The sequence below is a fragment of the Salarias fasciatus genome, chromosome 7 (assembly GCF_902148845.1).
Source record: "Salarias fasciatus chromosome 7, fSalaFa1.1, whole genome shotgun sequence".
NCBI classification, from domain to species: Eukaryota; Metazoa; Chordata; class Actinopteri; order Blenniiformes; family Blenniidae; genus Salarias; species Salarias fasciatus.
In genome coordinates, this window is record NC_043751.1 from 10,107,927 (window position 1) to 10,128,775 (window position 20,849).

The 20,849-nt window shown below is 43.2% G+C and overlaps 4 protein-coding genes across 7 annotated transcripts in view; 2 read left to right on the forward strand and 2 right to left on the reverse strand.

Annotated features, from left to right (window-relative positions):
- The window catches only part of cald1b (caldesmon 1b), a 36,127-nt gene extending 34,807 nt beyond the window's left edge, over positions 1 to 1,320 (forward strand). Inside the window, exon 17 of the mRNA XM_030095842.1 lies at positions 862 to 1,320. Within this exon, the coding sequence (XP_029951702.1) occupies positions 862 to 878 (17 nt within the window). The 3' untranslated portion in view covers positions 879 to 1,320. The remainder of the gene's footprint in view (positions 1 to 861) is intronic.
- A 1,384-nt stretch (positions 1,321 to 2,704) lies between these two features.
- tnnt2d (troponin T2d, cardiac) lies at positions 2,705 to 7,411 on the forward strand. The gene is made up of 13 exons (XM_030095628.1): positions 2,705 to 2,791; positions 3,676 to 3,730; positions 3,883 to 3,893; positions 3,980 to 3,997; positions 4,095 to 4,116; positions 4,543 to 4,600; positions 4,686 to 4,802; positions 4,888 to 4,965; positions 5,061 to 5,171; positions 5,342 to 5,454; positions 5,538 to 5,628; positions 5,763 to 5,800; positions 7,275 to 7,411. The coding sequence occupies exons 2-13, from the start codon at positions 3,693 to 3,695 to the stop codon at positions 7,318 to 7,320; spliced, it is 741 nt and encodes a 246-aa protein (XP_029951488.1). The 5' UTR covers positions 2,705 to 2,791; positions 3,676 to 3,692; the 3' UTR covers positions 7,321 to 7,411.
- dnm1l (dynamin 1-like) lies at positions 6,963 to 16,955 on the reverse strand. 4 transcript variants are annotated; one of them, XM_030095623.1, is made up of 20 exons: positions 16,745 to 16,955; positions 15,432 to 15,576; positions 14,526 to 14,555; positions 13,336 to 13,382; positions 12,761 to 12,832; positions 12,582 to 12,668; positions 12,209 to 12,371; positions 11,991 to 12,111; positions 11,556 to 11,687; positions 11,260 to 11,466; positions 11,029 to 11,149; positions 10,783 to 10,938; positions 10,608 to 10,697; positions 10,323 to 10,415; positions 10,190 to 10,243; positions 9,947 to 10,021; positions 9,100 to 9,261; positions 8,618 to 8,727; positions 8,367 to 8,526; positions 6,963 to 8,100 (listed from the first exon to the last, which is right to left on the reverse strand). In XM_030095623.1, exons 1-20 carry the CDS (start codon positions 16,844 to 16,846, stop codon positions 8,044 to 8,046), a joined length of 2,184 nt encoding a protein of 727 aa, XP_029951483.1. In that variant the 5' UTR covers positions 16,847 to 16,955; the 3' UTR covers positions 6,963 to 8,043. The 4 variants fall into 4 exon arrangements, with proteins under 4 accessions (XP_029951483.1, XP_029951484.1, XP_029951485.1 ...); XM_030095624.1 differs by lacking the exon at positions 14,526 to 14,555; XM_030095625.1 differs by lacking the exon at positions 9,947 to 10,021.
- Positions 16,956 to 17,865: 910 nt separating this feature from the next.
- dnajb9a (DnaJ heat shock protein family (Hsp40) member B9a) lies at positions 17,866 to 20,741 on the reverse strand. The gene is made up of 3 exons (XM_030097240.1): positions 20,583 to 20,741; positions 20,008 to 20,235; positions 17,866 to 19,910 (listed from the first exon to the last, which is right to left on the reverse strand). The coding sequence occupies exons 2-3, from the start codon at positions 20,219 to 20,221 to the stop codon at positions 19,471 to 19,473; spliced, it is 654 nt and encodes a 217-aa protein (XP_029953100.1). The 5' UTR covers positions 20,222 to 20,235; positions 20,583 to 20,741; the 3' UTR covers positions 17,866 to 19,470.
- Between the last annotated feature and the right edge of the window lie 108 nt (positions 20,742 to 20,849).

The window sequence follows — 20,849 nt, forward strand, 5'->3', positions numbered from 1 at the left end:
AACTACCTCAACCCACCAACCTTGCTTTGTACCAGAGGAGCTGCTGACTGTAAATCAAAAGTGCTGCGGGAGATTTTTGGGCACGGACTCAGCCCTGTGGCACTGAGGTCTATATTTAAAAAAGCCCCTCGCCATGACCTTGTTTCCCAGTATAAAGAAAGTTCCAGACTCCTGGCGTGGCTGTCGTGCTTGTGGCAGCGCTCCGTTCACCCACTGCCACCTGGATCGGCCACAGGGCTGCAGCGAGCCGTCAGGCATACCACAGTGCAGCTGCTCGATTTTCACATTAAAAAGCCGCTGCAGGGGAGGATTACTGCCAGTTTGAGCTGCAAATCGGGCCCGATCGCTGGGCTTACTCACTCACTGCTAATGATAAAGACCCCAAGAGCCACGTCTGCACAGCTGTTGGGGTCGAGCAACGCTTCTTTTGATTTGAACAGTCGTCTCCTCTCTCTCTCTCTCTTCACACTTGAAAGCCTCGGTGCTTCAGTCAAAGTGTGAACAATAGTCATGGAAAAGCGTTTGTCAAGTGTCGGCCTCAGCCCCTAAATAGCGGTCCTTGTTTGTAGCCTCTCGGCTCCTTCATCAGAAATAGCCAGCTGAGGAATGAAGTAAAGGGCAAATGACAAAGCTGCAGCTTTCAGTCACAAAGAGAAACGTCCTGACTTTGACCGCAGGCCACCCAGACTCCAACGCATACGTTTGAATACGCAGGGAAATATGGCTGCAACGGCTTTGATTAACAGTCCTGGCGTAAATGTAGTTTGCCACCTAATAAACTTTGATGAGATATGCAGTGTTCGCAGTGACATTAGCATTTCATCTAAAGGATCTTTCAATGTCTCTCTCTCCGTCTATTAGCAGGCGTGAAGCCCTGAACACTGACATCCCCCATAAATCAAGGCTTACATGAACCAGCACAGCTTCTGGAAGCACATCCACCGCCACCAACACCACCACCACCAACACCACCACCACCACCACCATCAGCAGCAGCAGCAGCATACCGGACATTTCCATGAGATTCAAGGAGCCACGACAGCAATAAGAAGCCTCCAGCTGCAGTTCGTCTTCCGGCGCCATTTCCCTGAAAATGGAGGGATATCAGTGTGTTTTCATTTTGACTGGACAAACTTTTTACCTGACGGGAATAAGAAGAATGCACCTCATGCTCAATGCCCAAATCTTTGCTTTTCATTTCTAAAGTTTAAACAGCAGCCTGTAAAAGTGTCTTTTTGTCTCAAATGACAACTTACGGGCATTTTGTGTTCTGTGCAGGACGACAGAGTTTAAAACGATTAAAATGAAAACTGTCACTGAGATATTTGGACTACTGTGGGGACATTAACTTGTTCAGTTAACTTTGTTGTCTTCTGTATTATTCTGCACAAGCAGTCATGACATGGCGTAACACTTCTTCCAAGTTTTTAAGTATTAAGTGAAAAACACAAGTGAAATCAAGGACATAACAGCGGAGGTCACTTCCTGTTCAAACTACCTTCAGCTCTGACTTTTATTTGCTTTTACTTGTGGTCTTCACACACTTCGAACCAAAGACATTTAGTGGGGAAAACACATGATAGTCAGTCACATTACAGGGATCGGGCCCTTCATTGCTCCCTCACCACCATCTGAGCTCCTTCCCCGGCTACAGTGACACATCCTGTATTTTCATTCTGTGTTTTGAGCTTTGTTATTAGCATTATTGCTCTACTGTGATTGGAACTCACTGCTTTCTGCTCACTGAAGACACGCTCAGTTCTGATGCCGTTCAGCAGGTCGTTTACTGTATATAACATTATTTTTTAATATGATACCAGCTTCTGCCAAAACACCCTTCGTTAAGGGCTTATTGATAGTTAGCATGATTTATGTAACGTATCCTTTAAAATCACCTTATGAATGAGTCAGAAGAGCAACGTCGTCGTTCACGAGAGCAACATGAGGCTCGCCAGGCTGCTCAGAAACCACTGAATGAAATCAGCTTCATGAGCTGCATTATAATAAGGTTATATTACTACAAGTAGTTAAATTGCTCTCCGAGTTTCACCATCTTAATCTGCACATCGTGTCCAGCCAGCGAACAACAAAGTGGAAGGTGTAAGACACTTGAGGTATTCGGCATCTCGGCATTGGTCAGACTGTGTCATACGATAACCATCCAAACCTGCTGCAGTAACTATTCAGTGACCAAATCCAGATCTGCAGAACCAGCAGGTGGCTTCTTTCATCAGTTTACACGACACTGACTTTTCTTTCACGCCGCAACGACAACACGATGTGCCTTTTCTCTCTCCGAAGCCTGTAACTCACACCGGCCTGGTGCTTCTGCCAGCGGCGCACATGAGCTGGATGCTGCAGATGTATACTCTGTCAGTATTGCTGTGATGGACTGCATTGCTTGAGATGATTGTTTGTTTTGCTTCAGCAATAAAAATCTTTGAAAAAAAAAAACAAAAGGAAAAAATTTGGGTTGCTTTATTTTTACTTCCAGAGAGGAAACGGTGTTCCTCCTAACCACCTGTGAAATTATGGCCTGCTGAAACCTGAGCGGCTGTTGAAAGCCTGAATGGATATATGACATTTTACCTGCCCTGTGTGTGTGTGAGAGAGTGTGTGTGTGTGTGTTGAGACAGTGCTCTGATGTCCAGCCGTCTAACAATAGCCCGAGCAGCCATAGGGTGCTGCAGTCACATGAGAAGGAAGGGTTGGACTATGTATCCTTGATGCTCAACCTGAGCGTGAGGCTCAAGGAGCTGGAGTCTGTCGGTCGCCCCTGTCCGGCTCGAAGGTAAGAACACGCTCACGAACGGAAACAGGAATCTGCTGGCTGAATGTTATTTTATGAGATTTCGGGAGGATTTGCATGTGGAGATGAATGAATGGGAACTCCTGGAGCCGTGCTCACTGCCAGCTGAGACATGTTAAAGACCACATTCAGCATCGGAGTGGACCGTCTTTATGTTGCTGCTCCAGTTGTTCAGTTGCTGCTGTTATTATAGGAACACTATTAATAGACCAATAAGGTAGTAGATTCATTCTCACCATCCCACTAAATGAATAGATTATAAAGTAACACACAAAACTAAAGTAAGTGATTCCAATTGAAATCTTTTGTGTTCGTGGAAGTTTGATGTTCTTCAGAAAGTCATAAAGGTCAACAGTTCTTCACTACATGCAGTTTTTTTTTCCCAATAAAATCATCACTTCATTTTTGAATGAGTTTTAATGTTTAATAAATGAAACCTGCAGCTCCGCCATCTGAGGCCACAACATGAAACTACTGCGACAAATCAGTAACTTAACATCCTGACAGGATTTGTTGTGAGACTGACACATTTTTTTTCTCAGTGATCACTCTCAGCAAACCTAATAAATTTAGTTTTTTTCAATATTCTTTCTTTGTATTTAGTATTTGTGTGTCAGCCTCTTGTAAACCTCAACCTGAATGAAAACTGCCCTGTAAATAAAGTCTGATTGACAGAGTCCAGTGTGTTATTTTGCTGTAATGTTCCGTTCTGTGGATCAGTGCGCTGCTCCGCCATCAGGCTGAGATATTTGCTCCACTGCTGAGTCTCAGGGGGATCCGTGTGCCTCGTCATGCTCCGCTCTGCTGCTTCATGATCAGAAATATTCGCCGGTGTAAATATAGTCTAATAGGAGTCCATTTTGCAGAGCTCATCCTTGACAAAATGTCTGACACAGAAGAAGTCGTGGAGGAGGAAGTTCAGTAAGTCCTTTTCTTATCTAAACTCAATCAATCCGTGTCTTTGTTCAAGGTATTTTATCATCAATGCGATCTTAAAAACGTGTTTAGTTAGTGCATAATGCCTCAATTTTCTTCTTTTTTTAAATTTTTTGATGACTGCTGCTCATCTGAAGGGAGGAAGAAGGTAAGAAAACTACATCCACTCATATCTAATACATCCAGTTCAGTTTCTAAAAATCCCACTAACCTGTGTTTGTTCCTGTTCATCAGCACAAGAGGAGGCAACAGGTGAGAAGAAGACCCTTCAAGATATATGTTTTAATGTTTGACTAAATATGTCCCTGTTATTTCAACTTTCTCTCTTTTTTTATCTTTATGGTCTCAGATGAATCAAAGCCCAAACCCAAGTAAGTGTCATAAGCCTTGCTTTATGGAGTCTGGTGGTGGAAAAATCACTCAAATATCAGGATTGAAATAAAACACAAGCTTATTTGATTGAATTGGAATAATGAGGCAAAGCTGCCAGCGATCGGGGGAGAACAGGAGAGGTGACAGAGGAAAAAAGATGCAAAACGAAACAGTTCAAATTAAATAAACACATATACGGAAACAAAAAGCAGTGGAAAAATAGATCAAGAAATATTTACAAGTAGTATCCATTCCATTTGTGCAGCTGCTCATGGATTTGTACTTTTCTATTCCACATGCAGCCAGAGAGAATGAAAACTCCCATGTCTTTATTGACATGTCAGCAAGCTGCTGGTTGAATATGGCCTCTTTTCAAACATCTCTCTCACAGCTAATGGTTGTGTCGATGCCGTTCACATCTGCAGGTTTATGTCAAATATTACGGCCCCGAAGATCCCCGATGGAGACAAGGTGGACTTTGATGTAAGTTTGTCTGAATAAAGAAGCCTCTGAGTGTCTCCTGGGAGCAGAGGCAGGTGTGTCAGGACGCCTTGCTCTGTGGTTTCAGGACATCCACAGGAAGCGTCAGGAGAAGGATCTGTCTGAGCTGCAGTCTCTGATCGAGGCTCACTTCATCCAGAGGAAGAAAGAGGAGGAGGAGCTCATCGCCCTCGTCAACAGGATCGTGAGTGTCGCCTCAGACGGGGACCGCCGCGTCGACGGTGACCTCTGACCTCACGCGTTTCCCCCCTCTTTGCGTGTGTGTTCAGGAGAAGCGTCGTGCGGAGAGGGCCGAGCAGCAGAGGATCCGAGCGGAGAGGGAGAAGGAGCGGCAGGCCAGGCTGGCGGTGCGGCTTCAAGCGTGATTAAAGTCATGGCAGCTCGCCACAGTGCGAGGAGCCGACGGTAACGGGCGGCGCCGCCTCTGACTGTCTGCATGCAGGAGGAGAAGGAGCGCAAGGAGATGGAGGAGCAGCGCAAGAAGCACGATGAAGACGCCAAGAAGAAGAAAGCTCTGTCAAACATGTCCCAGCAGTACAGCGCTGGACAGAAGGTCATTCACCGCATCTCAACATGAAATATAGCACTTCAAAATGTTCTCAAGTTCCACAAATACACATGGAACAGATCTGATCAACAATCACTTTGGATGATCATTCTGGGTTAAGACTTTGATTTATTTGCCACAAACACAAACAACTTGCGTTGGCTCCCTTTCCCCAGAGCGAGAACAGACGAGGAGCCAAGAAACAAACTGAGAGGGAGAAGAAGAAGAAGATCCTGGCCGAGCGCAGGAAGCCTCTCAACATCGACCACCTGAACGAGGACAAACTCAAGTACGCTCTCGGTCTCACAGCTCCAGATCGGGTGTGTTCGTGGCTTGTGCAGTGCCGCTCACCGGGCTTGTGCTTGTGTTCAGGGAGAAGGCCGGCGAGCTGTGGCAGTGGCTCATGTCGCTGGAGGCCGAGAAGTTTGACCTCGGCGAGAAACTCAAGAGACAGAAATACGATGTGAGTGACGCCGCGGGAAACAGGGAGATTTTCAAATTACATCCAGTCACATTGTCTAAGCTTTCAATGTAAATAAATTCCATCTTAATATAGTTCCAATGTTCATGATGGAAGCTGTTTGTGTGTCTTCACAGATTAACCAGCTCCTCGCTCGAGTCCAGGACCACCAGAGGTGAGTTCACAGCTTCACGGTTACTGCTGGGATTAAAACCTGCGTTTATCTTTAATTCAGTCATTGTTAGAAACATGTTCAACACATTACTGAGTCATGTGTCACCTTTGGCAATAACACCCTCTGAACTCATTAATATCATAAAGTCTGTGATGGTCTTACAATTAGCACCATTTCTGTGAGTTGCAGAGCTGCTGTCTCCCTTTGTGCTACTAAGAAAGCTTTTGTGCGTTGGAGCTGAGTGGAGTTTATCTATGAAAGAAAAACGTCCACTTGCCATTATTTTTCGCAGACACTTTACACAGAATACGATAGTTTGACGACTTCCTGAGCAAAATGCCTCAAAATGTCAAAATGTAAATGTTCCTCTTCAGAGGAAGTCAAGCAAAATTTCACGTTTACTGAAGATCCCTCGATTGCACCATTAAAAAAAGCATTTCCATGGTCTGACACCATCAAGAGCTTTAGCTGCGCCCCCGACCAAAGGCCACTGTGAACGGTGTTATAAACTGATTTAGCAGCCAGTTGAGTAAACTCATGTAAACTCACGTTTTGAGAATGTGACTTGACAGATTTCATTTTGCTCTACAATTTCATTCTCTATCCACCTAAAGGACACAAGTGACAACCAGTTCAAGCCATTGTCATAGCGTTTTTCCAATCATGTCATAAGTAAAGCATTTACTCATTCACTGCCAACACTGTCATGGCTGTATAAACATTTTTTTTTTGGTGTGGATTGTATTTATAGGGTGTTTGAAATATTCACTTCCTTAAATTAGCATCAGCTTGCTAAGATCTCCAAGCTTTATCTCAGCTATTCTTCTGCTTCTGTCTCATTAATTTATAAACAAACAACAGATTTTGGAGCATGCTCTCCAAAGTGAACTTAAAAATCAAATCCATTCAGTTATGCTTTCAAAACATTGTTATTTTATAGCTCCTAATTCTTACACAGCAGGGAGCATCTGATCCCATCTATCATATAAAGATCTTCCAATTCTGATCATTAAAATTGATGTAAGTTAATTTTCCAAATGGCTATTCTTTATTTTCATCAGCTGCTAATTGCATCGCTTTTTAAAGAACTAGAATCGTCCTGACTGAACTCGTTACAGCGCAAACCCATTGATCTTCACCTGTTGAAAGAATGATACGACGGTCAGAGAACAGCTGGAGGAGCATCATTTATTCAGTTACATTCTTTTGAGTCCTTATTAAAAAGACACTCGCCACATCTCCACATGCCTCTTTGAGATTAACTTCCACCTCATCTTCGAAGACTCTTCAGTGTCTGCACCTTAACAGACGTGCATTTAGGAAAAATAAAAAGCTGCAAAACAGGATTTGACCATCATGAGTGACAAATGTGATTTAAACTGTCATCACAGGTAAACAGGATTCATTAAACATCCTCTGCGTAGCAGAATACCGTTTAATCAACTCGCTGTGTTTGTTTTTTTCACCCTTTCAGCGCCAAAGGCCGCGGGAAGGGCAAAATGGGCGGCCGGCTGAGGTAAAGCCACGCGGAGAGGGCGTGAAAGCAGCCCGGGGCAGCGGCGGCGGCAGACCCGCCTGGCGACTCGTCTTCATTGTTCTGTTGTGTTGGGTTACGTGTCAATCATCATGATATCAAAACAATAAATACGTCATTACACCAACTCTCTGGGCCTCCTGCGAACTGTACAAGCTGTTCCTGTGTCCGTTTGTCCAGATAACACTGAAGGACTTCCATACAAAAACTCAAGATCAACGGAAACAAACGTGTCTGGTTTAGCACTATAGAAAAATAACGCTATTATGAACATTTTACTGCGTGTAAAAATGAGTGTTTCCCAGGAAAAAGATCTAAAGTAAAGAGGTTTCTTTGGAAAGAGTTAGCGACAGACACGTTGTACTGCCAGCATCTAAACAAAAGAGTCTGCGTGATGTACATGTCATTTCTAACTTTAATCTATAAAGAGAGCAGAAAAGTGGCGACGTATCACACTGTCTATACGTTTATTGTTTTCTTTATAGATTAAGAAAATATTCAGTTCTAGGACAGGAGCGTGTTTGGAAGGACTGGAAGGCGGCGCCCGTCCTTCCATCCATTTAGTCCGTGCTGTACATTAAAACTATGTTCCCTTAATATACACATATCCACACCAGTGCATCTTCAAGCCGTCTGGACAGTTCGAGGTGCTGCGACGGCCGGCAGGGGGGGTTTCTGGGAGGAGAGGGTCCGAGAAGAGACGCCGTCCTCACCACAGGTGGGTTTCCCTGATCTCCGCTATCACCTGACTGGCTTTCTGCAACGCCTGGACACAGAAACGACGCACAACGGGGAAGAAGGTCATTCCAGGGTCCAGGAGCATAGCAGCAGGAAATAATAAAGTGAAGCTAAATAAATGAGTGTGCCTAACATAGATAAATATGTAACTCAGAGCAGTGCACTAAAACTCTGCACCCTCATGTGTTGCTTTCAAAATACACACTGAATATAAAACATGGCGTGTAAGGTATCAAATCTAAATTCAGTCTGATTGGCGCCGGCTCTCGTCTCCGGTTGTGTGATCCTGCTCACCTGGAGCATGTCGGCGGCCTCGTTGCGTCTCTGAGCCATGTCCTCCGACTCGGTCAGCAGGTCGTTGAGCAGCGCCGTCTTGTATAACTGGCCCACCAGCTCGCTCTGCAGGCAGTCCTTCACGTGGTTCACCAGGAAGTGCATCACCGCCTTCGGCACGCTGAGGACACAAGCAGAGTGTTCATGTGTGGTGAAACACACACAGAAACAGCAATAAAAAAAAACGAACAAAAAAAAAAAACCTTGTTTACCTGTCCTGGATATTTTTTCGAACAATAAGGAAATAGGACTTGATGAGTCTTTCGATGACTTCGCAGTCCCGCTGCTCTCGAGCGGACAACTTTCTGGAAACAGGAACCGGCTGGGAGCGAACAAGCATCAGACGTGTTAGTGAGAAGGAAAACAACGTATAAGTATTCTTTAATCCCTTCTGGTTGTGTGTTAGACAGGAGAGGTCATGACACCAGTGTTCTACAGTTTCCTCAATACTGCCTGGAAGAACAGCTGTGGACACTTTTTGATCTCTGGTTTGACAGAAGATCACAGTGAAGACAAACACAGGTGCGAGCAGAATATTATTGCTTTACTTTTTTGACCTGTGCAAAACAAATTTGTACAACTTTAGAGGAAGCCATGGTGCTCTCTGGCGCCCTCCACTGGTGATCTCAGTTTGAACAGTTCAAACTGATCAACACTTCTGAACAAAAGTCCATCTCCAGACAGGAGGACCCACCACATCCAGCAGGTTGACGGCGTGGCCTTTCTGGGGGCTTGCAGGGTGAGGCGGCTGCAGCAGGGCGCCCTCCTCCCCCTTCCTCAACATGCCTCTCCAGGTGCCCATCCCGCCCTCCGCCTGATCCCCGGTGGCCGAGTTCTGAGGGCCGCCGGCTGCTGCCTGCAAGTTGAGGAGTGAGAGAGACACAGGTCGGGATAAATGCTCAGACTGCGTCAAATACATCAGTCTGGAGAGGAGATTTAAACATTTCTGGAAGCAAAATATGCAGATCTCCAAGGTTCTATTTGTGATAATTTTCAAAATAATCTCATAAACATGCAACCAGCCTTCTTTGGGTGAACAGCAAAGAAGTTCATATCATCAGGCGTTTATTATTTCAGGTCAGAAAAGAGCAAGCAATGGTAGAGTGCATGAATTACAAAATTATCTCTGGATTTGGTGAAAAGAACACGTGTTTTCTCCACTGAAAATTGTTACGTGACTGCAATTTGACAGGAACTATGAGAATGACTGATAACTGACCTGTTCATTTCTTCTTTATACATACTGCCATTACAAAATGAGATGTAAAGTCACCGTGATTACTAAATACCAGCCACCATGTTACACCAAGTGAAGATTTCTTTCTCAAATTGAGCTGCTCCTGCCAACTGAGTCCAGAGTTCAACCAGCATGCAGGAAAAGAAGGTTAGAAGTTCATGTTACAGAGCAGAGAGAAAAGAAAGAAAGTTCCATCAAACCACCAGAGGTGCATTGAGAGGTCGGTTTGGGCTCATGGAGAGGGGAAGAAAAAGAAAGGGTTGTGGGCAAAAGTCAGACGTAGGCGGTCGGTGAACGAACACACCTTAGAGAACTCGCCCTCGAGGGCAGGAGGAGGCTCAGTGGGGGAAAGAGACTGAGCACCGGGGCTTTTAAGGGACTGAAGAAAGACAGAGGAAAGAGAAGTGGACAGAAAACTAGCAAAGGCTGCAATCAGTTTGTGTTTGTTCTGGAAAAACAGCAACTGTTCTGAATGTGTGAGTCTGAAGGTAAATCTGTAAAAAACAAACAAACATGAGGCTGCAGGGAGACAAACGGGGGACGGTACCTTGTCTCTGGGGACAGCGGGGGGCAGGTCTCTCATCCTGTTGCGTCTCTGCTCCTACAAACAAATTACAACATTTGTTTTAATAAACTTTCAATAGTAATTAAAAAAAAACAAAAGATGTTTTATCTCTTACTTCTATGTTATTGTTCATGAGGCCGCAGGCATCAGCAAAGTCGGGGTGTTTGGTGTTGATGTACGCCAGCTCAATAGCAACCAGGTTATGGACCTGAAAAGACCAGCAGGAAATGAGTGTTTTCTATGCTGAACACAGCTTACAGGCGCTGGTTCTGTGGAGAACAGAACAGAGCAACCAATGCAAACAGGTGGAGCAGACCGACTGCATACAAGAATAAAAACCACATCATCATGTGAGGGACAGAGCAACAGATGGCAGTCCGGTGTGAGAGCAGGTTCTGACCATCTCATTAGTGACGGGGAGTCTCTTCCTGAGGAGGGAGGTGACCACTTCTACGATGGCATCATGGAGCTTCGGAAACCTCAACAGCTCCTGTTGGAGATAAATAATCATCAATCCAGACGCTGCAGCGCTGAGCGTTTACTGTGTTCTCGTCACACAGGGGGGCGTTCCTCGCCTGCGTGCTGTAGTTGCTGCAGTGTTGAATGATCCTCTGCATTTCCTCGTGCACCAGCTCCACGCAGCGCAGGCTGGGCTCCTCCAGACGTTTCACCTGCCGCTTCACCAGCAGCTCAAACGAGACCTCGGGCACGAACAGCGCCGGCCTCGGGCCCTGTCAGAGGCAGTCCGGCCGTAAGCGTTTACGGAAAGGAGAGCTGGAACACCATCATGACAGGAGGAAAAGAAAGAAAAAAAACCCTACCGTTGCGTTGCGGATGGCTGTGAGCACGTCGATGGTGGTCAGACCGCCCAGAGGATCCACCGACTCCAACGTGCGTCCAAACGTCTCGTGGAAAATGTAACAGATTCTTGCACCGCCACATCTAAAAACACAGAGGAGGCCACAGAGAGGAGAGAGAGAGCGAGAGAGTGACGCCAGCGCCCCTCGGTGGTGCACAGGAGGCCATGCAGGCCAGGGAGGCGTGCCACTCACAGCTCGGCCGTCTCGATGTACTTGGCCGTGCCCTCGATGGTGTTGCAGTACTCCGCCGCGAACTTGGTGATGAGCTGCAGCAAGGTGGCGCTCTTGTCATCCACGGGCTCGCCGTAGCTGTTGAGCAAAGACTGGTACTGCGCTGCCAGCACGTTGATCCTGGTCTTCAGCTCGGGGAGGCAGTCTCTGATGTGGTGCATCAATAACCTGACAACATATGGAAAAGAACGAAGACTTACTTTAATCCATTAGGTAAATTAAGAAATGCAGCTGAACATATAAAGTCAGTGTCAAACCTGTTCAGAGTCCTGGCCAGATACTTTGTTCCATTTCTGTTAGCGAGGGAGGGGTACTTCTTCTGCAGGAAACCATACTCATCACGGATAGAGTCGGCCACGGTCTTCTTCTGGTTGATGTCCAACTGACTCCTGAGGAAAAACACACACAGAGTCCTGTGTTAGCACTGCCACACACACCGATTACAGTCATAACTTCATTTATGTAACAACTATCGTTAGACAAAATGCAGCTTTCAGAGCATCACAAGAAATAAAAAAGGCATTAAAATCATCAAAAACTCTCAGACATAATAAAAAAAATATACATAAACATTTTGAGTTCATATTTTAGTGGATGAATACATGAACAAGCTGTTGTAGATCAACAGTTGAAGAACGGTCAGGCAGGAGAAACATTTCTTAATTCAATAAGGGCTTTGATCATTCAGATACCTGTTGACGACTCCAATAATGCCCAGTTTGACAGGAATGACTCTGCCCATTAAGACGTCCATGGCATCTGTACCAGCATCCATCAGATCCAGCTTGGTCACCACCGCCAGAGTCCTCCTGCCTGAACACACAGACACACACACACAGCTGCTTACAAACACACCACAGGGGCAGAGAAATCGAAAAAGAAGAGGAAGGAAAAACCTCCAAACTCTTACCGTCAGGGTCGACCTCACGAGCCACCTTGAGGGCCTCAGAAGTGGCCATGTCCGTGTTGGCGGCGGTCACGGCCAGGATGATGGAGTTGGGGTTGGAGATGTACTTCAGGATCAGTTCTCTGATCTGGATCTCGATGTCTTTGGGCTGATCACCGACCGGCACCTGATCTCACAAAACACAGCATGACGTGATTTCAGCGTGGCTCATCATTTGGATTCCGTTCATAGGTTTAAAAACTTAGAAAGATTCACCGGCTGTTCAGGATCGTTTCGTCTTTCAAACTGTGTGTGTGTGTGTGTGTGTGTGTGTGTGTGTGTGTGTGTGTGTGTGTGTGTGTGTGTGTGTGTGTGGACACGGAGGAGGAGATCTTACCTTCGTAATGCCGGGAAGGTCCACTAAAGTGAGGTTTACAACGTGCGGCGAGAAGATCTTCAGGTGAATGGGTTCATCACTGATACCCTACGAGAGACACGTTGAAGCAGACATTCAGAGAGAAGAAAGTCCTCCTGGTCTGGAAGAGTTCCAGGTTCTCTCTGGTGATTTTGAAATACCTTATTATTGCCAGAAATTCTTTCAGTTTCTGCCTCAATTTCGTGTCTGATCTCCTCAAAATCTGTGTAGATCTGAAAAAAGCAGTTAACGGATTAAAAGACAGTAACGAACAGAAACACTATTTCAAGAAACAGAATTCGACAAGCAAACAACAGAGGATAAAACATAATGGGAAGGAGACCAAAGTAAAGATTTATGAATAAATTCTGACAAATCCTGCCTGTTATGAGACTCTCAGCACATTGTTGTTCATTGTTCACACATGGAGTCGAATACATGCAGTTGAACTTTTGAGGACATTTGCCCTACAGCCGTATAATTATTTTTAGTAGCTTAGAGGGCGTGTTCCTGATCTTATTACTGATTATTAATTTACCTGCTGCAACTAAACCACAAACCAAGAAAATACTGTCTGATAGCCAGTGTGCGGGAATCAATACAGGTCAAACAATACAGGTATCACTCACTCCACTGTATTAAATATTCAGAGATTCTCAAACAGAGCGAAGCAGCGGAAGGAGAATTCAATGAAACTACTGTTTTCTGGTAAACAAGGCTGTGAGGAGAACATTACCTTGTTTTTGGTGTGCAGGAATTTTCCCCATTCCTCTCCGTCGATGCCTGCGAGAGGGGAAAAGTTGAGAACAGATGTTTCATTTAGTGAAGGAGCGACAGATGTGGTGTTCAGGTCCAGAATAAGACTGAATGTGACTACCATGAGCATCTCTATGTTAATGCCTCGGGGGAGATCGTTTTTGCAGAAATGGGATGGGGAAAAAAAGAATCTTCAGAGCAAAGATTCACAGCTGAAGAGTTTTTCACAACAACAAAGTAAATGTGGAACCACTGCTGCTTTCAAGCAACAGTAATGAAAGAAAAATCACAGAGCGAAGCAAAATAAACAGTTCAGCTGCAATAATCCACAATATGTCACAAAGTCACACCAGTGGGATCTGTTTGCTATCTAGAGCAGCGTTTCCCTACTTTTTATTGATGGACTTCAAGTCTATAAAACTTTAAATGGCCTAAATACATCTCAGACTTGTAGAAAATGAACCAGTGGAACAAACTTCCCGAACTTCTTTTAACTTTTTTGCTTGGGCTTTCCAATAAACAACAGATTTTACTTACATTATGACTTTCATCTTAATAAAGCTTTCACTTTATTAAATCTTCCTTTTGATGTCTTTCTTACTCGCCTTGTTTTACTATATTTATCTTTATTTCTCAGTATAGCACTGTGAATTGCCTTGTGTCTCAAAGGTGTTACGTAAATAAACATGATTTATCTTTTTTAGTTTCCGTTCCCTTTAATATTGTGGATCCTCTCTGATTTTCTGAAAGGTTGCAGTGAAGCCAAACACCGGCAGACACTTTCACACTCACCGACATACAATAGCCTTAAAAAAAATAATAAAAAAAGCAGCAGCACTTCGCCCTCTATCATTTCTGGTTGCTCTCACAAAGTGTAATAGACCCCAGGCTGAGGAACTCTGATCTGAAGCTGGCATTTAAAGCAGTATAGACAAAAAAAAAAAAAAAAGTTTTCAAAGGAATACACTTATTTTCATTTGTCTATCAACTAAGAGAGACCAGCCAACGTGGAGGGAGGAGGGGTGTGAGCTGAATAAATGAAGCCACATGGTTTGGCAGCTTTATAAATGCAGCACAAGACAGGGGCACAAATAAGCAGAGGAAATGAATGGAAGGGGTTTGTTATGTAATATATAAATACAATAAGATAAAGAACAAGGAAAAGGAGACCTCTGTAAAGGCGTCCATTTTTCTTGGATTCTGCGGTTAGAGAGAGATGACAGGAGACAAAAGGGTTAGCCTGGCTATCTGCAGCCTCTGCAGGAGACTGCAGCAATGCAGAGTCACTCCGAGGCCATTCCCACAGGACGGCATTAAACACATGCAGGAGCTTGGCACATTTCAGCCCTCCTGTTCTGTTCACTGAGAACAGCGTGATCGAACTGCAGATTACAGCTTGAAACATCATCCATCCATCAATACAAACCCACTTCACAGCGCTGAGAAATGTTACAGCACTGTGGAAGCAGAGAAGTTTCAGTGGTCATTTTTTTTACTGCACCACTTGGATTTGGTTTTTTTGGTTTATGACGTCATTTAACAAGTCAGACTCCTATTTTTACTTGATTTTTCCAGCAGCCTGTGTGAATCATTCCACTGCTGAAACAGCCGCATACATTCAGCTGGCAAAGTACCATGGAAGTCCAAAACAACTCACTTCAGTCATAAATGGTAGAGCAGAAATACATATCCAACTGTGCAAAAATACAGCAATCATAATAACAGTCACCATCAGTATCAGCAATAAAAGCTGTTAAGTAAACATTTTATTTTTATGATAAAAATAAGTCTCAATGTTTTGCAAATAATGTGAAAGTGTCAAAATACTTAATCTGTGTCTGTTAACATGCCACGTCACTCAGAAGAAAGGGTGATTCAGATCAATGGATTAACACAAGAGCATGTTCCTACTCTTGACAAAACCCAAATGGAGGAGTCATGAATTCCTACAGCTATATAGAACATACATGTCTTTCTGTAAAGATTGAGATAGGAAATATAATTGGGGAAATGTCACGTTAAAGACCTTCAAAGGGAATATGAACCAACTCAATACAAATACTGAGGACAGATTACCATTTTCTTCATTGGTTTTCCTGCGGTCATCTGCATCAATGTGCACCAGCTGTAGGATGAGAGGTCTGCGTGTGACGATGCCCGTGCCGCGTGGCAGGATGTCTCTGCCGACCAGGCTTTCTAAAACAGAGCTCTTCCCACTGCTCTGTAAACAGCAACAACATAAAAGCATCAAGTGAGGACACTGAAGCAGAGATGAGTCGTTAATTCACTGGAAAAACCAGTCCTCATACAGACAAGTAAAACAGCTCACTGAACCCGACTTCAAGATTGCATTTTAACAAGGTGTAGATCACAGGATCTTTCTACAGGACAAACAATTTCAGGGACCCTGAGACCTTGGCCGCATTTTAACACAGGAACCAAATTCTAAATTTAGTTTCTGATCCATCTTAGTTAAACAGGCACATAGTTTCTCTATAAAGGTTGGTGCCACCAAAGTAATGAGTGACAGTGAAAGTAAGGCTGTCTGGACTCATACAGGTAGGTCTGGCTTTGGACCTGTTGAAACAGATAATCAGTAAATAAATATTATACACCTAGTCTCAGCCTCGACTGTCCTTGACTTGAAGCCTCCTCACAATTCAGAAATAACAGGATCAAACATAACAAACGGGGCATTTAAATCACCTTTTAGATTCCCTTGTCTCACTCTAATACCATTCGATGCATGCCAAAAGTCTGAGACAGTTACATCCTCTTAGACCGCCAGAGAAAGTAAATGTGTCGCACAAAACCTGCCACTCTAAACCAATTAAGCTCCTGTGAGTAAACAAGATACTTAAGTGGGCATGGAGAAAGTGTAGGAGGAACTCTACCTGACGGTCATTAATAGTTTAATCTGCTATTTGATCTCCACAGAGTGATATTAAAATTAGGCGGATTTATTGACATGATCAACAACTTCATAACAACAGGGATAAACCAAATGCTCAGCAACTTTGTATATCAATTTTCGACATTAGTGGACGTGTTTTCTTACTAAGATGAATTATTTCAACTGGAAATTTCTTTAAGTTAGAACTGGAATAGAAATTTGATGATGAACACGCAGATGCATGTTCCTGTCAAATATCAGTCTACATACTGCTGCAGTAAGTTTTAGTGAACTCAGACAAAGCTAATGCTAACTTTGTTCGCCGTTGTGTTTCAACATTAGCAGTTGACCGGGTTTATAAAGTTATTCTAGGTGACTGTGCGTATTTCAGAAACCACAAACTGAAACAGAAACGGTACTGCTGCTCATAGAAGCAGCCAAACAAGAAGTTTGCGCAGGCTAACTAACTTGCTAGTCCAGAAGTGTCGTTCCTCACCTGTGTTCCCACCACAACTATCTGCGGGAGTTGAATTATATCGGCTCCGACTGTGTTGAAAACATCCTGCAGTTTGTTTATGACAGGTATGAGGGCCTCCATCCGCTCCGAAATACGTTCCGACCTGTCAAATAAGCAACTTTGTCGATGCAACCGCACACTGGCGCAAAGTCATTGAATGCCCCTCAGCTAGCGCGGCTGTCGGCGTCCCTCTGCGAACTTCGGCGTATGAGGCTTTACCGCGATGCATCATGGGATTTGTAGTTCAGAAGACAGTCCTGCGCGCGCGGAACTTGGCAGAGTTCGAGTTCGACAAACTACATTTCCTGTTAATGACGTCATGATCGGCGCCGAACCAATCAATATAAAGAAAACCGATTTTCCTCTACGCAACGGTAGCTAAGGTGATAATGATAATATTTACAAGAACACAATCCTAACAACACAGTTGTGACCACAGTAGATTATATGCTGCTTTTTTATATTTCTCAGAACTGTCTTCTGTGCTTCTGACCTAGGCTGAATATCTCCTGAGTTGACTTTTAAGTTTACCCCATTTCAATTAATATTTTTGAATGGAAATGGCTAGCTTTGCTGTCAATATATCATATATAATGACATTGTAGGTGCTTCTCCCTTTGTGCATCAATATAAAGTACAAAAAAAATTAAACTAAAAATGAACATAGACAAATTATAACATAACATGGAACACCATAACATATGAAGGACATACAACACTCATGTCAAGTTCAATGGTTATTTAATGATCTGGTGGCTCATGGATGAAAACTGATAATCTGAATATGTGGCCTTCATTGACCAGCAGCGATCGATCTGAGGATGGCAGTGGTCCTTCTCAGGCCTCTGGAGTGAGTGATCTCCTCCAGGGAGAGCAGAGTGCAGCCAATGATTTTCTGCTTTGGGTCTATTATGTTTATAACAGAGAGAATGCATTGCTTTGTTTCCACAACAAATGTAATAAAATTTATCTTGACAGAAATCTCATTAATTCAAGTGTCTGTCTTGTATAAAAGCCACATTTGAATGCCATGCACTTAGTTGACATCACCACCACATTTTCACTTTTCATAGACACAAAAATGACAAAAACGACAAAAACCAACAATTTTGCCTCTGGTTTATTAACAAAATTAAAAGTGCTATTTCACCACAACAACACCGATATAGAAAATAAATATTGCACAGTGTCAGTTCAAACTTGTTCATGGAATTGAGGTAACAGGTGATTCTTGGAAAACAGCAGTTGTACATTGTCTTTAATTATCTCAACATTGTTCTGCCATCATCGGTTTCATAGAATGAGCTGGGTAGTGATGCATTTGTGTATACACACATTTTTTTCCATCACGTCTTATTGTATAATGTTAATACAAACCTTATATAAACCAGTAAATGTATTCCTGACCTGCCAAGCACATACAGTAGTCAACTTTTAGAAAGCTGTTTCACATTCAATGACTTAAGAGAGTTTTCTATGTTTTTTAACTATAAAAATTATTCATTGAAAGGTGCGACTTAAATATCAGAATTAAGCTGATCATAAATACTTTGCCTTTTCCACAATAAAGCACAGAAAAATAGGATAAAATCCATATTCACAAAAACAATATCCGGTTGAATTCGCCAGCAGATAGTATAGATATGAAAATTTGAGACCAGACTGCAAGTCAAATGAAAGTACAAATGAAACATCCCAAAAAACGGGGGATTTGATAACACTCTCACAGCTTCAAAATGTAGCACAATGCAATACTAGTTCTGTGACACAATGGTGATAGCTAAAATATAATTAATAGGTGCTGAGGCCTTGATAAAAAAAGTGCTCTTTTTTTAAAAAAAAGCTCTAATGTTGGGTTATATCGTGTAGTGCTGCAAAATGTGACAGAAATATGTCATATAACTGAAACAAACCACATCGAAACAGCTTTGACAACCAACTGTAGTAACTTCATCACTTTAGTATTCAGGTTCAGCTCTCCCCCATCTCCTCACAAAAGCCACACATTATTCTTCTGCTCTACCTCCACCGACTTCACATATTTACAGTAACCACAAATTCTAGTTTCCATAGCGAAGAAAATGGTTATTTTCACTATACTGTCAGAATCCTTTACAGTTTCAGACCTAAAAAGAAAGCAAGCCAAACTAACTGTCCTGTGAAGGGTCACAGGTTGGTGCCCCTTTGACAACCATAAGCAAAAACTCTGCAGACAGCCAGCAATTGTTTCCGCCTTTACAAGGGATTTACAATGGCAAAGGCAACACAATAAAACTACACAAAATGCAGGGAGAAAAGCACGGGGGAAAAACAGGTGTGGCTTGACACATGTATGTTTGTGCCACAACTATTTGAATGTTCACAACAGGAGAAACATTAATGTTTCTACATCATTAAAATAAGGTGCTTGAAATAAATACTGACAGATTATCAGCACACGTCAATACTAGAAAAAAAAAAACAGACCACAACAAATTCCAAAGAAAGTCCATGAGCATACACAAACAACAACCTGAAAAAGATAGCTTATTTAAATTGAAAACTAAGCCAAGTAAACCAGGTTCCAGTGCCTGAATGTCAGCTCTCAATATCACTCACAAAATTTCACGGCATATAAATCAGATGGGTTTCTATCATGTGATCAATACAATAGTATTGTACTCTCTTAAGGCAGATTTCAGTCCAAAGTGGTTTTAGGCTGCATCTTAAGATGCAGTGCAGTCTGTGTATGTAGTTACCATGTTTCCTCTGCGCTGCGTCACCGTTCTACAGTGCTGTTTGGATGAACCGTGATATCGGTTCTCCGTCTGTTTGGCATTCATGTCAAAAGTAAACATTCTCTCTTGGTCATCAAACATATCATCAAAGACACCACCACCAAAACCACCACCTTGAAAGTGTTTCTTGTGTCTGTTGTGGAATTCCTTGTGTGACCTGGAGTGTTCTTCAAAGTGTCTTCTGTGACGGGCGTGTCTGTTCTGGCTGTAGATGTCAAAGTCCTTAAATAGGTCATCAAAGTTGAAGCTGAACGGTTGGTTGGCCCCCTGTCGGTGTCTGCCCTGCGTCTCCCCAGTAAAGTAGGCAGAGGTGTCACGAAACTGGTCGTATTCTCTCCTTCTGGTTTCATCTGATAAAGTTTCATAGGCTGCAGATAAAACAAAAAGACACAAAGGAATCAGTTAAGAATCTTAAATACATTAATGGAGGTTTCAGCTGATGCATTCAACACACACAAACTGTACCTTCAGCAATTTCTCTAAATCTTGCTTCAGCATCTGGGCTCTTGTTCTTATCTGGGTGATACTTCATTGCGAGCTTGTGGAAGGCCTTCTTTATCTGGCGCTCAGTGGCGGTTTTGGGGACTCCCAGTATGTCATAGAAGTCCTTAGCAAGTACGAGCTCCGTTATCATGAGGATGCACACTGCAAACGTTACAAGGACCTGTGCAGTAGGCATGGCTCCAGTGTCCACTGTAACAAAAGAGGCAAAAAATACATGAAATACAACCAGAAATAATAATAATAATAAAAGATAATCACATCTGGACGGCAGCTCTCTATATTACCAAATGCATCTATAAAATTCAGTTTTACATAAATTGTGTCGTTTCAATTGTTCCTTTAATGCATTAACTGAGAGGGTCAATGCCACCGTATTTTGATTGTCGCTGGATCTTATCCCGACAAGAAATTACTTCATACTTTTTACTACTGTCAAAATATATGAATAAAGACAACCAGCTTCATCCTCTGTAGAGGTTAGCATCTGGTGGCTACAACAGGCTCAATCTGCTCTCATTTACGCTCTTATTACCCACCTTTCGGATTATACAAGTGCTTGCTGTTCCCTGAATGCACACGGTCTTTTTTCAGTTGTTACCCGACGCCAAACATTATGGTTATAGTGATAAAATGTGAGTTTTATCGGTTAGCTGCCATCATAAAATGCGCCGTATCCATGTCTTCTTCGCTTGTGTTTTTTCATCCTGGTAACCAGACATGCAAGATTTTGTTTGCTGCCCTCTTCTGGCCGATCAGATGTAGTGGCTGCTTTATTCCAGTGTTCACACTTGAAATCAATGTAA

What these genes read in the sequence shown, in the direction of transcription:
- tnnt2d (XM_030095628.1), top strand. Translation starts at nt 3,693, where the DNA reads ATGTCTGACACAGAAGAAGTCGTGGAGGAGGAAGTTCA. An exon ending in GAATCAAAGCCCAAACCCAA is followed by an intron (nt 4,117 to 4,542) that starts GTAAGTGTCATA and finishes TCACATCTGCAG; the next exon opens with GTTTATGTCAAATATTACGG. An exon ending in AGCGGCAGGCCAGGCTGGCG is followed by an intron (nt 4,966 to 5,060) that starts GTGCGGCTTCAA and finishes GTCTGCATGCAG; the next exon opens with GAGGAGAAGGAGCGCAAGGA.
- dnm1l (XM_030095623.1), bottom strand. Translation starts at nt 16,846, where the DNA reads ATGGAGGCCCTCATACCTGTCATAAACAAACTGCAGGATGTTTTCAAC. An exon ending in AAATGGACGCCTTTACAGAG is followed by an intron (nt 13,383 to 14,525) that starts GTCTCCTTTTCC and finishes CCCCTCTCGCAG; the next exon opens with GCATCGACGGAGAGGAATGG. An exon ending in TACATCGAGACGGCCGAGCT is followed by an intron (nt 11,150 to 11,259) that starts GTGAGTGGCACG and finishes CTGTGTTTTTAG; the next exon opens with ATGTGGCGGTGCAAGAATCT.
- dnajb9a (XM_030097240.1), bottom strand. Translation starts at nt 20,221, where the DNA reads ATGCCTACTGCACAGGTCCTTGTAACGTTTGCAGTGTGCATCCTCATG. An exon ending in ATTTAGAGAAATTGCTGAAG is followed by an intron (nt 19,911 to 20,007) that starts GTACAGTTTGTG and finishes TTTTATCTGCAG; the next exon opens with CCTATGAAACTTTATCAGAT.